The sequence below is a fragment of the Lissotriton vulgaris genome, chromosome 6 (genome assembly GCF_964263255.1).
Source record: "Lissotriton vulgaris chromosome 6, aLisVul1.2, whole genome shotgun sequence".
NCBI lineage: Eukaryota > Metazoa > Chordata > Amphibia > Caudata > Salamandridae > Lissotriton > Lissotriton vulgaris.
The window spans coordinates 649,564,610-649,578,694 of NC_141694.1; the positions used below are offsets into that span (position 1 = coordinate 649,564,610).

The following is a 14,085-nucleotide window of genomic DNA, read 5'->3' on the forward strand; positions in this document are numbered from 1 at the left end:
TTGTGCCTACGATGACGACTACATGCTCTATGTCGACGAAGACGACGTCCGCATCGTCGACTATGAACCAAGAGGTGGGGCCTATAACCTCCATTGTGAAGATCTCGTCGGCGAAGAAATCAGTCTTGTCGACGACCTTACCAAAGAAGCATTTGTCAACGAAGGCTTCGTCGACGCGTCACTCGTCGACGCTACCACCATTGTCGACGGTAGCCTCGTCGACGTTGAGTTCCTCGTCAACGACCACCTCATCGTCGACAGCTCCGTCGACGACTAAGACCTCGTCGAGGACGGCTGCACCGTCGACGAGGAAAGTCCTGGCTCCGTTGACTGCTTCCGCTTCTTCGTCGACGCCTGGTTCAACATTGACTAATCCCTTGACGATGGTTTCGACCACGAGCTAGTCGACGGGCCCGTCGACGGAACACTATTCTCTGTCAACTGCAACAACCTTTACTGTGGTGACAGCTTCTATTGTAAAACGCCCCGATCCGCTGGATTTGAGTCCTCTTCAAGGTGGTTCTGGCCCCCCTGCTCAACTCTTTGCGCCTGCAGAGGAGGAATCTTCCGATGGTTCTTATGTTGATGACACCTTTCGTCCTGCAAGCAGTCCTTCGGCGCTTAATATAAAATATCAGGACTATGAGGATGAGGACAATGATGACAGGGGGTCACTCTTCCCAGTTCATGATGATTAGCTGGATGTTGACCACGAGGTTCATATGGCACAGATACCGGTGTCTTTAATTTCAAACCTTCAGCACATGTTAGACGATTACAATCGTCGATTCCCACCTTCTTCGCAGGCCTCTCCTACTCCGCCTCCTCCAGCACGAGAGCCACGTCCTGTTGCTCAGGCAAGATCACCAGTTCTTCCAGATCCTGGTACTTCAGATGATTGGGTCTTAGATGTCATCTTATAGGGCCACTCTCTCGAATTTCTCAAATTTACTCCCACCTGCCCACCCTCTCGCCCTCCCCCAGCACATTTGAAGGAATTGTTTGCGCAAGTCACAGTTATGATAAAAAAAAAGGGCCTGTCGAAGTGGTTCCTCGATTACAACAAGGCAAGGGCTTTTATTCCCGCTTTTTCCGCTTATCAGGAAGAAATCAGGAGAGTGGTGCCCTATCTTAGACCTCCAAGCCCTCAACAAGTTCATCAAGTCCCAAACATTTTGGATGCTGACCTTGCTGGAAATTTTACAGTTCCTGAATCCCGGAGAGTTTCTCTCCACAATCTACCACCAAGATGCATACTTTCATGTGCCAATCCATCACAGACACAGGAAGTACCTTCGTTTCACAGTGGGATTGAAACCCTTCCAATTCAAAGTTTTACCTTTCGGCCTTCGTTCCGCTCCGCGAGTCTTCACAAAGATAATGGCTCCGGTTGCGGCTTTTCTACGCCTACAGGGCATACAGTTCTACCCTTATTTACACGACTGCTTGATAAAGGCCCAAACCTTCCTTGCAGCAAGACAACGCACTCAGACTTGCCTATCCGTCTTTCAAGCCTTGGGTCTTTCCATCAACCACGAGAAATCGCATGTCCGTCCAGCACAACAAAGGATCTTTCTAGGGGCATTAATAGACTCTCGTCTGGCGAATGTGTTTGTTTCGCAGGAGCGCCAAGATCGCATTATCAAAATGTTGGCTCTTCTACGCTCAAGAAGGTCCGCTTCTCTCCGGATGTTAAATCTTTTGTGGGCATGGCATCGTTTTGCATACAGCTGATCCCCCAATTGCAGGCTACACATGCGAGTCCTCCAAGAGGAGTTGGACAAACAATGGTGGCAAGTCTCAGGGTCGTTCAACAACAAAGTCTGCCTGACCCCCCCCCCCCCCCCCCCCCCCCCCGCATTCAGGGCGCATTGGACTGGTGGGCTCACCTTCCAAACATCGCAACTGAGCGCCCGTTCCAGGACACAGACCTCAAGCTTACCCTTACGGATGGGGTGCACACCACGAAGGGTTGACAGTCAAAGGCAAATGGACGGCAGATCAATACAAATGGCACATAAATCGCCTGGAACTCTTGGTTATCTTTCTCGCCCTAAAATCTTTCTGGCTGGTGGTGGAAGGTGAGTCTCTGCTGGTGCGTACGGACAACACAACCAGTATGCACTACCTCAACAAGCAAGGGGGTACGAGATCTCTTCTGCTATCCAGACAGGCACAACAGATCTGGGAATGGGCGATTCACCATCGAGTTCAGCTAACAGCAGTTCACGTTCCGGGTGCCTCCAACGCCCTTGCAGACTCGTTCTCAGCAGATCGGCTACAGACAATCACGAGTGGGAACTCCATCAACCGACTCTGGAGTATGTGTTTCGCTTGTGGGGCCAGCCGGAGCTGGATCTGTTTGCGACTCCACTCAACCGCAAATGCCTACGCTTCGTAAGTCGGCATCCCCACAACGGATTGAGCGGGAATACATTTTCAATCAACTGGTCGAACAAATTTGCTTACGCTTTTCTGCAGATCCCTCTGATACCACGCCTGCTGCGCAAGATGAGACTTCAACCGTGTCACATCCTATTGATTGCGCCCAGGTGGCCGCGTCGCCCGTGGTTCACGGATCTTCTTCTTGTTCTCCAGTGCGATCCGATTCTTCTTCGTCCCCTGCCTCATCTTCTCACCATGAGCCAGGGCCAGATTTGCCACCCAGATCCAGCGTCTCTCCAGCTTCACGCTTGGAACCTGAGCACAATGAGCCTTGAACTCCACCCTGCTCCTGACAGGAAGCCAGTGCAGGGCCTGGAGCGCTGCCTTTGAGGTGATCTCCTGGGGAGCCTCAGAACTAAGCGTGCAGCTGCATTTTGCAGCACCTGGAGGCGGTTGATGGCTCTTCCCGTGGCCCCCAGATACAGCAGATTGCCGTAATCTAGGCGCGAGGTGACGAGGGCATGCACCAACGTCCGACGAGCTGTAATAGGCAGAAGGTCCAAGACCTTCCTCTGAGTTTTTAGAAGTCCGAAGCATACCCCCACCACCCGGCCAATCTGAGGGCCAAAGGCAAGGTCGGCATCAAGCCTTACCCCAAGATTCCTTGCTTCCTGGCAAGGAACCAGACCGATGGCCCTCCCCCCACCACGAATACCTCGGTCTTGCTACCGTTAAGTTTCAAACAGTTGGCGGACATCCAGGTTGCCAGCTCTTGCATGCAAACTCTGAAGCTGTCCGCCGCAAGACTCTGCAAGCGTGAGAGGGAGATGACCAACTGCGTGTCGTCGGCATATGACACAAGGCGCAGGCCATGACTTTCAACAATCGCCGCCAGCGGGGAGACGTATAGATTAAACAGAGTTGGGCTCAGGGACGAGCCCTGCGGCACGCCCTGGCCCAAGCTGATCTCCCTAGAGTAACATTCTCCCTGACGGACTTGAAAGCATCTGCTTGTCAGGAAAGACTGGATCCATCTAAGCGCCGCTCCTGATACCCCTCCATCATTCAGACACTGTAGCAAGATGGAATGAGCTACAGTGTCAAATGCTGCGCTTAGGTCCAGGAGGATCAGGGCCATAGTCTGGCCCTCATCCACTCCCTGCCGTATGGCCTCTACTGCCATAAGTAGTGCTGACTCCGTTGAGTGCCGTGGACGGAAGCCAAACTGAGAATCGTGAAGCAGGGAAGCCTCTTCCACAAAATCCATCAGCTGGAGGTTCAGTTTTCTCAGCAACCTTCGCCATATATGGCAGGAGAGAAATAGGTCGAAGATTTTCTAACCTATCGTAGCTGATATTGGGCTTTGTTTGGAGAGGGAGGACCACCGCCCGTTTCCAGGCCTCCTGTACAGTATGGGTCCCAAAGGAGATATCCAGGAGATGACGGATGTACGGCTCTAATACGTGCAAACTGCCCATCAGGTGTTTGGGCGTAGTAGGATCCCTAGGGGAGCCTGACTTTATTGATCCGCAGATCTGGATGAGCGCCTCAGTAGGCGGGGTGACGAATAAAGTCAGCACCCGTTGTTCTCCCCTCACCCTAGGCTCCTCCTCAAACTCGGGGCCTGTGCTAGCTTGGCTTGGAAAGGCTGAATAAGTATTTGCTACCTTTTTAGCAAAAAACTCTGCTATTCGGTTACAACTGTCCACCGAGCCGAATTCTTCTGGAACTGCCGCAGGCTTACCAACCCAGAGCGATTTATATATTAAAAACAATTCCTTCATGGAGTTTTCTGCTTCCCTAATCCTGGTGTCGTAGTACGCCGTTTTAGCCTTCCTAATTAGTCTGTGGTAAGTGCGTCTACTTGCAACATAGTCAACTTTAGCTTGATTGGCAAAGGCTGTCCTCTGCTGCCTTTCTGCGCGTTTGCACGCGACCTTGGCCTCCCGCACCTCCTCACTATACCATGGTGCCGCTCTCTGAGCACGTCCCTCGGTTCTGGCCAGGGCAAGCGGAGCAACACGGTCCAAGGCCTCAGTGATACGCTGATCCAGATTAGTGTTGGCTTTCTCCACATCCTCCCCCCTGGGACACCCCCTACCTCTACCGCCCTATTTGCTGGAGTGCCTCCACATCAGATTTGCAGGGTGGCAACGTGGTCCAGCAGGAACACGTTCACGAGGCACTACTGTCTGGAGACAGCTGACGCTGCAGACACTGCTGTGGGTCAAGCGGTGATACGAAATTTCTTCAGATGAAGGTGAGCCTCCGTTGCTTCCCGCCTCCTGTCATAAAAGGTTCTTTCCTATATATGCAAAGTTCATATGTGCATTTATTTGCTTGCATTTCTTCTTATTGCCTTTTATGGCGTACTGCTTTCTATTCTTATTCAAGCATGTGAATCTATGAAAGACACCCTAATACTGGAGAAGAACAAAAGTTACTTACCTGTAAACTGTGGTTCTCCAGTATTGGTGTCTTTCATAGATTCACATGCGACCCACCCTTCCTCCCCTCAGAGGCTCTCTTCTGCTCATGCACTCTTGGTCACTTTGGTTCTACGAAAATCTGAGGGCTTGAGCTTCTGAGGAGAAGGTTCTAGAGGGTGCTGCAGCCTGATTGGCTGGAATGTGGACCATTATAATGACATGGATATGTTACTAAAGTGAATTGTCCCTTAAGGCTTCTATGGGCCTATGTTGTTCTATGGTACTTTTACATTTCTTATTTATATCTATTTATATGTATATGTATATTCATGATGTTTTATTTATATATATATATATATAGAGAGAGATATAGATATAGAGATATATAGAGAGATATAGATATAGAGATATATAGAGATATAGATATATAGAGATATAGATATATAGATATATATATAGATATAGATATATAGATATAGATATATAGATATAGATATATATAGATATATAGATATATATAGATATATAGATATATATAGATATATAGATATATAGATAGAAGTGTGGCTCAATGGTTAGAGTGGCAGACCTTGATGCAGAGCCTCGGCCCGGGACCAGGGTTCGATTCCCACCTCGGCGGGTCTCGGGCTCAAAAATTCCTCGGACCTGATATTCTCACCTCAGTGCCTATTCCAATCATGGGTCCCACACTGCAACTCTGGGCAATAGCTTGCTTAATCTCCAGAACAGCGCTAGGATGCCTGGCTTCACCCTGGGGGTGCCCAGGAGTGGACACTTCACAGGGAAAGCCAGGAAGGGTTCCACAGCGGTATGAGTAATAGCGCCACGAAACCGCTTGGTAGCAGTGCGCTCTACAAATACTTTACATTTTTATATGTATATAACTACTATTTTATGTACAGTGGGACTCCCACTTCGACAACGGGGAATTATTCAAGCATGTGAATCTATGAAAGACACCAATACTGGAGAACCACAGTTTACAGGTAAGTAACTTTGGTTCTTATCCATCTGTTAAGAATGCACATTTTCGCCGGTGCAGTCTCAAACCATCATCATCCTCCTTCCCATCCAGCAGAATTTTACTGGAGTCAGTTAATGGGGAAGACCTTGTTTTGTTAAGTCATGCAACACATTTTGTCTCTCGGAACATAAGTCCCAAGCTCTTTAGTCAATGGCACAGATGGTTATTCCCCTTTTGCTGGACCAGTGGTTCGAGATGGCTTTGGGGCAGCCAGACAGCTTTATAGGAAGTCTTGACACCATAGAGCTATGGCCAGTTCAGTGTGCTCTTCTTTGTGCAGCAAATCAGTCATTAGCGATCTAAGGTCAGACACTCATCTGCTGATGGAAGCCATGTCTAATCCGCTTTAGCATTTTCATCTGTTTTCATGTTTCTTATTGAGCTTTTGTGAAAAAGATCTTTGGGAGGGAAATTGAATTGCTGTTTACCATTTGACTTGGCACGAAGGGCATTACATCGTTTTTTATGAATGAGTAGTGCCAACAAGGGGAGATCTCATTATCCAACAGCTTTTGAAGATATTGCTCATTGAACCACTATTCACGTTCCAGATAATGAATTTAATTCAACTTGAAGTTCTCCATTTCAAACTAAATAGGTATTGTGAACAGAAATGATAGTTCCTACACAACACTTCAAAAGCATTTATAGAAAAATGGCCACTCTTGTGAATGCTGAATAGGCTTGCTCCATAGAGAATTTATTTGAACAGCCTTTGCATGAAAAATGTTCACTCTCTGAAAAATATTTCAAATTAAGCTTTTGTTTAATGGATTATGAGTTTCTCTAATTACTATCTGACTCAACAAGCACATCTTTGTTAAAAGCATGCACTTCAACCAAATAATTAAAATGGAGATTAGAGATGGTTTTGCAATTTTGTTTTCTTTTGTAGTGTGTTGAAGAGATTATCCAAAAACATATTTCCACCATGACGTCCAGTGAGTCCTATGGCAATTCTTTGCTTGCCTTGGGTCTGTGGCCTGATACCGTCCCGTCAGGGTTGCTGTCTGCTGAGGACTCTGCCCTCTCCACTGTGTTTCAAGATGGGCAAGTGCTAACATATTGCCTGAACAGGCTGAATCTTAAGAGTGGCAGGTAGGTTGTAAAGGTTTTTGGGAAACTTCAGTTTGGCATTGGTGATTTAGATAATTATCGGTCTTCAATACTATATTATGTTTTGTCTCCTTCTTCAACCAGGTATGGAACTGTATAGTGTAAAGAAATGTCTCTTTTGTATGATCACTCCCAAAGTTTTGGACTGATTCTGTTGGTATCTGAAAGAGACATTTTAGTGATAGATTCCTTGCCTTAGAATATTCCCCAGGCGTCAGACTGGATCCAGAAAGTTTTCTGCTTAGCAGTACCCCTGCGCGCCGGTAGGTGGCATCATGCGGCTCTGCATCCATCACTGGCGCCGTACGCGCCAGGATTACATCACAGAGACTACTTAATCGCCACCCATGCGCGCTGACGTCATTATTTCTTTTTCTGCGCCGAAAGCACCGATCCGGAGTGAGCACCTTCACCGGTTCGGCCCCATCCGGCGCTGTTCCAGGCGCCGCTCCCGGCGACACTGGCCCCCTCTCTGGCTCCAGCCCTGCCGTTGTGGCCGGCTCCTTCTACCCCGGAGACGGATGAGGACTGGGACTGCTGCGAGGACCCCTTTGCGTGGCAGTGTGACTCCGCGCAGGATTGGGTGGATGACCTTCAAGATGCAGGTGAACATGATGTGTCTTCTGACAATGGGTCTGCCTCCCCTCCGCCTACTATGGAGGAGGGCGCTTCCTACACTATGGTGCTGCGTCGAGCTGCGGAGACTCTCCATCTCGACTGCCCTACGGTGGCCCTTAAGACCAACCACCTTATGGAGGTGCTCCAGACGGCGTCTGCGTCGTCGGAACCGCTTATGCCATTCAATGAGGCCCTTACCGAAGTCCTCTTGGGCACTTGGTTGCGGCTGGCCTCGGAAGCACCGGTGGATAAGAACGTCGCTAGGCGTCATCGCCCGCCGCCTGTTGACCCTGCCTTCTTGACCACTCATCCCACGCCTGAGAGCCTAGTCATTCAGGCCTCGACGTCAGAGTGCCTTTCCCAAGGCTCCGCCGGATAAGGACTCTTAAGACGCTGGACCAATATGGCAAGAGGTTGTTCTCATCGGCCAGCTTAGGGTTGCGGTCTGTTGATACCGCCTGCTTATTGGGCTGTTACTCCCACACAGTGTGGGATATGGTAGCATAGGTCCTGCCTCAGTGTTCTGAAGAAGTTCAGGCCATCCTTTCTCATGCAATTGCGGAGGGAAAGGCTACGGGGAAGTTTGCCATCAGGTGTGGTCTGGACACGGCTGATTTCTTGGGCAGGGCGATTTCCACGACTATGGCGTTGCGGCGCCATGCCTGATTGCGGTCTACCGGGTTCTCCCTTGTTGTCCAGAGCTCGCTCATAGGCATGCTCTTTGATGGCTCTCGTGTCTTTGGCGACAAGGCGGACAGTGCCCTGGAGCGCTTTAAAGACTCACGGGCCACGGCTAATTCTTTCGGTCTTTCCACAAAGAGCCCTGCCACGCCTGGGTTTCATTCCTTTCGTGGCCAGTGTAGAGGCGTCCAGATGTGTTCCTCCGCAAAGCCTGCGCAGAACCTGCCTCAGCGTTGCCGGGGACGCGGCTTCCGCAGGGGCGGGTTTGGTAACCAGCGGGCGGGTCAGTCCACCTCCACACCTGCTGCTTCCACCGCCAAGCCTTCCTAATCCAAGCTTCAGGAGGCAACCCACGCCGGTAGGAAGCAGGGTTTGTCATCACCTCTGTGAGAAGATGGCCTGATATGCAGTGCTCACTATTCTAGTGATCACTATGTATCAGTCCAAACGACCCTTATTGATGATTGGTTGTAAGTCAACCTTATAGACCAGCTATCCTAGTAGCATGGACAAGAGCAGTCTTTAGGCTAAACTCTAGAGGGCGTGTTAAGCCAGCTGTTATACCATCACATATACCCCTTGAACACCAAGTGAAAGGACACCACACAAGTTGTTATGAAAATAAAAGGATATGTATTTATAACAAGTCTACCCTGATCTCTTTATGAGTCAGGGAGCTAAGCACATAACAAAACTCTTAAGAAAATACTTCAAGTTGCACAATTTACACAAATGCCCGAGGGGCACGAAAAACCATATACTACAAAAGTGGAATGCGAAATACTAGCAGTTAAGTAACTGGATCCAGAGGCTTTAGGATCGCTAGGACTACACTACAGAACCTTCAGGTTAGGAGCAGGAGGCCTAGGGAGATCGGGCGCAGAGTGTGCACTCTCACGCGGGATGCGGGACAAAGTCTATGGATGCTAGTAAATGCAAAGTTAGTGTTCTCGGGCGAACCCGACTAGGTAGGTCAAAAACGAAAGTGGATCTAGACACTTAGAGAGTGGTCCTACGCTGGAGCACCGTGGTACTCGGTTTACCTAGCCCAGGGGCTGCGGCTGCATAGGGTTCAATTGACGTCGGGAATCCTCGTTGATGGACCAGGAGCCTGAAGTGGAAGTTGCTGGCAGGCGACCAGTGAAGATGTTCCGGGCTGATCCAAGGACTGGATCAGCTGAAGAAGAGTATCTGTAAGCAGAGGGGACCGAGTTCTGAATCACTAGCCAGTGATTAGGTGGGCACCAGGATGGCACCGGTCGAGGTCACTCAGCCAGGTGAAGAGGTGACACTGGATTCTGCTGCTGCACGGACCAGGGCGCTGATGTCGACCAGGCTGGAGGTCTGCGAGCTGTCCCACGTCGTATGTCGGCTGCTGGCGATGCTGGATCCGTTGAAGGAGGCAACAAGCCTTGGCTAAGGCAAGCCCACGTGGTGACACAAAATGGCGTCAGGAGTGGACCAGGAGGGTCCGAGGAAGTTCCCCTTCAAGAGGAGACAAAGCCAGTCTAGAGGAGCTAGACCAGCGGTGAAACAAACGTAGGACGTCGTCTGGAGGGTCACTAGCCAACGGGCAAGTGACCGGACAACGTGGCAAGCTACACAGAAGCAAAAGGGCCCCACGCAGATCTGGTGGATGCTTGGGGGCTGGACTTCGGTGCTCGTGCTGCTTGGGGTTGGGGCTTCTCTTACCCCAGTGCACCCACTCGAGGGTCCCTCGGCGGTCGTGCTGGATCAGTGTCGTGCTGGTTCTGATGATAGCCGGTTCCTCTGGTCTCATCGCACCCACGGTTCTCAGCTGTGCTGTAGAGGCAGGTAGAGGTCAGAGAGGGCAGGGAGTCCGGGTCTCGTCGTGCTGGTCGGTCTGGTTCCGGAGGAAGGACGTGCAGCAAACCGCAAGATACTTAGTTGGTGCCTGCGGATGCAGGGTGACTACTCCTTAGTCACAAGGGAGAAATCTTGAGAAGAAGTCGAGAGTTCCTTTCGTAGAAAGTAGTTTCAGGATTCAAAGATGATCTAATTTGGAAGGGTCCCCGCTCCTACCTTTATTCTAAAGAAAGGGGCTGGCACACAACTAGGTCCTGCCCATGGGTGGGACCAGGAAGGGGGGTGGTTACACCCCTCTCCCCTGTCGGGACTTTCCCCAGTTCAGGGGCTGGTGTGCCCCTGGAACTGGTTCAAGCCGGCATATGCACAGTGAGCACCGGGGTGCCACTTGCAGTCACCTTCCTCTCAGCCCTGCCTACCTGGGATACACAAAACCCTGTCTGGGATGGTGCTAGCACCGCCCCTGACAGGAAACCCTTTGTCCAAGCTCTCCTCGCTGGAAGGACTCCCAGCAGCAGGAGGTCAGACTTGTCTGTGGTGTGGTGGCAGCATCCATTTTGTGATGCTGAGGCTCGAGTTAACTTTAACCGGGGTTCACAGTTACATACATGTCGTGTCCCTCTAGAAGGGTGGAATGCTAACCCCGTCGCCAGAATTGGCGAGGGGTTAGTATTCCAATTCGTATGACACCTACTCGACATGTTTTGATAAAGCGATACCAGAGTTGGCAAATAACCGCGAGGATTATAATGCACTTAAGAGTGTATGGTACGCGTTATCATGGACTTGGTTCCGCAAGCTGCAAACGGGTTCAGCTCATGCCAGAGCACCATCTCACATGATTCCAAGCACTCTGCCTTTAGGATTGTTAAGGCCTGCCATAGGAGTGACTGATAGGAATACATGTGTCCATTTTAGGGTTAGATATAGGTATACTATATCTAAAGCAAAGGGTGATTACACCACCTTGCCCCAGCTGTCGTGCAGCCAGTTGTCAGATTTAGATGGCCAGCCAGGGGTGGCATAATACATGCTGCCGCCCCTGGTATGCCCTGGGTACACCTATGCCCTGGGTACAGAGATTGATAAGGTGGCCCAGTACCAATTGGTATATGCACCTAAGGTACACGTGTCAATTTAGTGAGAGAACAGCTAGGCTGTGGGTCTGATTAGCAGGCCCACAGCCAGGGAAGTCGTAAACCAGTGAAGCAAAAATCTGGGGTGATCATAGGATTGCAGACCCTACTCTCCTACAACCTCCACCACTGACTCGAAATCACATCGGACAAGTGGGTGGTGCAGATAATCTTTTTGCTTGACTACGTGTGTTGGAAGTAGCGTCAACCCAAGTACTGTTTAAACTTTTTGAACATTAACACTAGAGAAAATGGAGTGCACAGGTATAACACAGATTCCTCATGGTGCAGATAATCTGCCAGGGTTGAACCTGCTGCACTGTTGGCTGGCAAAGAACAGTGCCTTCTGTGTACTTCTTATGGCGAAGCGGACTCCTGAGCCCAGTCAGATGCAAGATACTCAAAGGATCAGATGGCTGATCTCCAGTTTACAACACAGGTTCACAAAATCTGAGGTAGCCTGAGTGGCGAGTTGGTAGCTGAGGTCCCCGAACTGTCACTCCTCGCCCCTGTTCTGCCTAAAGAACCAAGAACCAACACTCCAAAATTGCACCCGAGTCTGCTGGACCAGGGAGCCCCGCATGGCAGCTGGTTCACCCAGAAGGCCAGTTACCACCAAAAGAAGGCGACTGGCAGCCCAGTGGCAACAGGACTTCTGTCAAGCTCGAGAGGACTTCAAGGAGCGCCAACCCCTGTGGCCAAGATCTGTCAAGCAATCAGTGTTTTTTAAAGCGCACTACTCACCTGCTAGGGGCTCAAGGCACTTGGAGGGGTGTGTCGGTAATTTGAAGAGCCAGGTCTTGAGTTCTTTCCTGAGTTTGTGCAGTGTTGGGCTTCACCGAAGGTTGAGGGAGAGCTTGTGCCATGTCTTGGCTGAAAGGTAGGAGAAGGACCTTCCACCCGCTCTGTTCCTGTTGAAGCATGGGACAGTGGCTAGTGGGAGGTTGGCTGATCGTAGGTTTCTCTTGGATGCCTGAGATGAGGCAGTTGTAAATGTATTAAGGTCTGATGTTGTGAAGGGCCGTATTTGCGTGCGTGAGCAGCTTTAAAGTTATCCTTCTTTCGACGGGGAGCTAGTGGAGGTTGCTGAGGTCTTTGGTGAGGTGTTTGTGCCTTGGGATATCGAGGATTAGTCTGGCTGCGGCGTTGTGGATGGCTGAAGTTTGGGGAGGAGTTTCTTGTTGATTCTGGCATTGCCGTAGTCCGGTCTGCTGGTGGTAAAGGCACGAGCGACTGTTTTCTTGGAGTCGGAGGGTATTCATTTGAATGTTTTACATAGTATGCGGAGGGTGTTGAAGCATGTTGAGGAGACAACGTTGATCCTGGGATTCATTGTGATCGATGAGTCCAGTATGATGCAGAGGTTACGTGCATGGGCTGTTGGGTGGTGGGTTTCCAAGGGCGGGGGGCCACCAGGTGTTGTCCAATGCTGAGGGTGGAGCCGAGGATGAGGACTTCTGTTTTCTGAGTTGAGTTTCAGGCAGCTGTTCATCTGGGTTGCGACAGCTTTTAACCCTTCTAGGAAGTTGTGCCTGGTGATGTTGGGTTCCTTGGTGAGGAACCTGACACCAAGCTTGTGGACGAAGAAGAATCCCAAGGAAGTCTCATCAACAGCACAGCATCTTCAGCATCCTGTATCCCTTGCATCAGGTCTGCGTCAATAGAGCTCAATGGCAAGGGGCCACTGGCAGTGGAAACTGCTTTTAGTGAGGAGGTAACTGTTTCTGTGGATCTTGCTGAATTTCCTGACTGGCTTCCTGCTGAAGTTGATCACCTAACGTAAATCTAAGTAACCACATTGATACTTTCCCCAGCTTTTCTTGGAAAAAATTTGCCAATGCTTATTCAAGGTTAAGTGAAAAGCTGTGATGTACTATACCCAGTAAAACCTGTTTATCCGAAATCCTCCTGTGAATCTTTTTGTTTTGGTGTCTTAAAATAACGAATTCGTTATTTTTAAGTCTCGGCTAGACGGTGCATGCGCTGTGTCTTCGAGACATTTTGTTGATGTAAAAAAGCATTGAATTTATTTCTAAGATATTTTGAGATTATTGAAATTTTAATTAAAGGACCATAGAATTTATGAAATCTCACCATGAATTTGCTGGGTTTTTTTTAACCAAGAATTTGATGTATTAATTACTAGAAATTATGAACATCTAATTTTTGCTTTCCCCGTTTTTTTGATTCTTTGGTGGTACTATTTAGCTTCATGATTCAGCTAATGCAATTCAGTAGCATATTGATCGTTTTTTTCCAGAATATTGCCATTGACTGTACAGGATCTTCAGAAAGTTATGAAGTCGACAAATCCGGATAGCCTCCGTTTCAGTGCTGTGGAAATGGAGGCCCACTGGACGGAGGAAATTGAAGTCATTGCTGCAGCTGTGAAGCTGGTCACAGAGAAAGCAGCTTTTTCAGACTGCATGCTGAGAGTGAGGTGGCTTAATGATTTGAACAAGAAAATACCACATGGTCGGGGTACGTAGACAACATTCACTTTGTTCTTAGCTTCTATTCTTTTAAAAAATATCTCATTTTGGTAAATTAGAGAGACCTTTTTATTTTTCCTAATTTGTTCTATTTTATGCTCTTAGTTATTCTTCTGTTTTATGTCCATTTCATTTTAAATTTTCTATGAAAGTTATTCAGTCACTGTCCTTTTTCCTACTATCTTCAGGTCAGTGTGGCACCTAAGGTATTTATGTACCAGCTATGCTACTGAATTCACTATTTTATAACATTACTTCATATGCCCTAAAATGCAATGTGCTGTGCAGGCATTTTCAAATATACTCTAAAACCTTTTACATTAAATACTCAACAATTCAGGAAAACAGTAATTGTA

At 49.0% G+C, this 14,085-nt stretch overlaps 1 protein-coding gene across 1 annotated transcript in view; it reads left to right on the plus strand.

The window, feature by feature from the left end:
* The window catches only part of MDN1 (midasin AAA ATPase 1), a 2,142,100-nt gene that overhangs the window by 1,060,971 nt on the left and 1,067,044 nt on the right, over positions 1-14,085 (plus strand). Inside the window, exons 48-49 of the mRNA XM_086926648.1 lie at positions 6,755-6,957; positions 13,498-13,718. Of these exons, the coding sequence (XP_086782774.1) occupies positions 6,755-6,957; positions 13,498-13,718 (424 nt within the window). The remainder of the gene's footprint in view (positions 1-6,754; positions 6,958-13,497; positions 13,719-14,085) is intronic.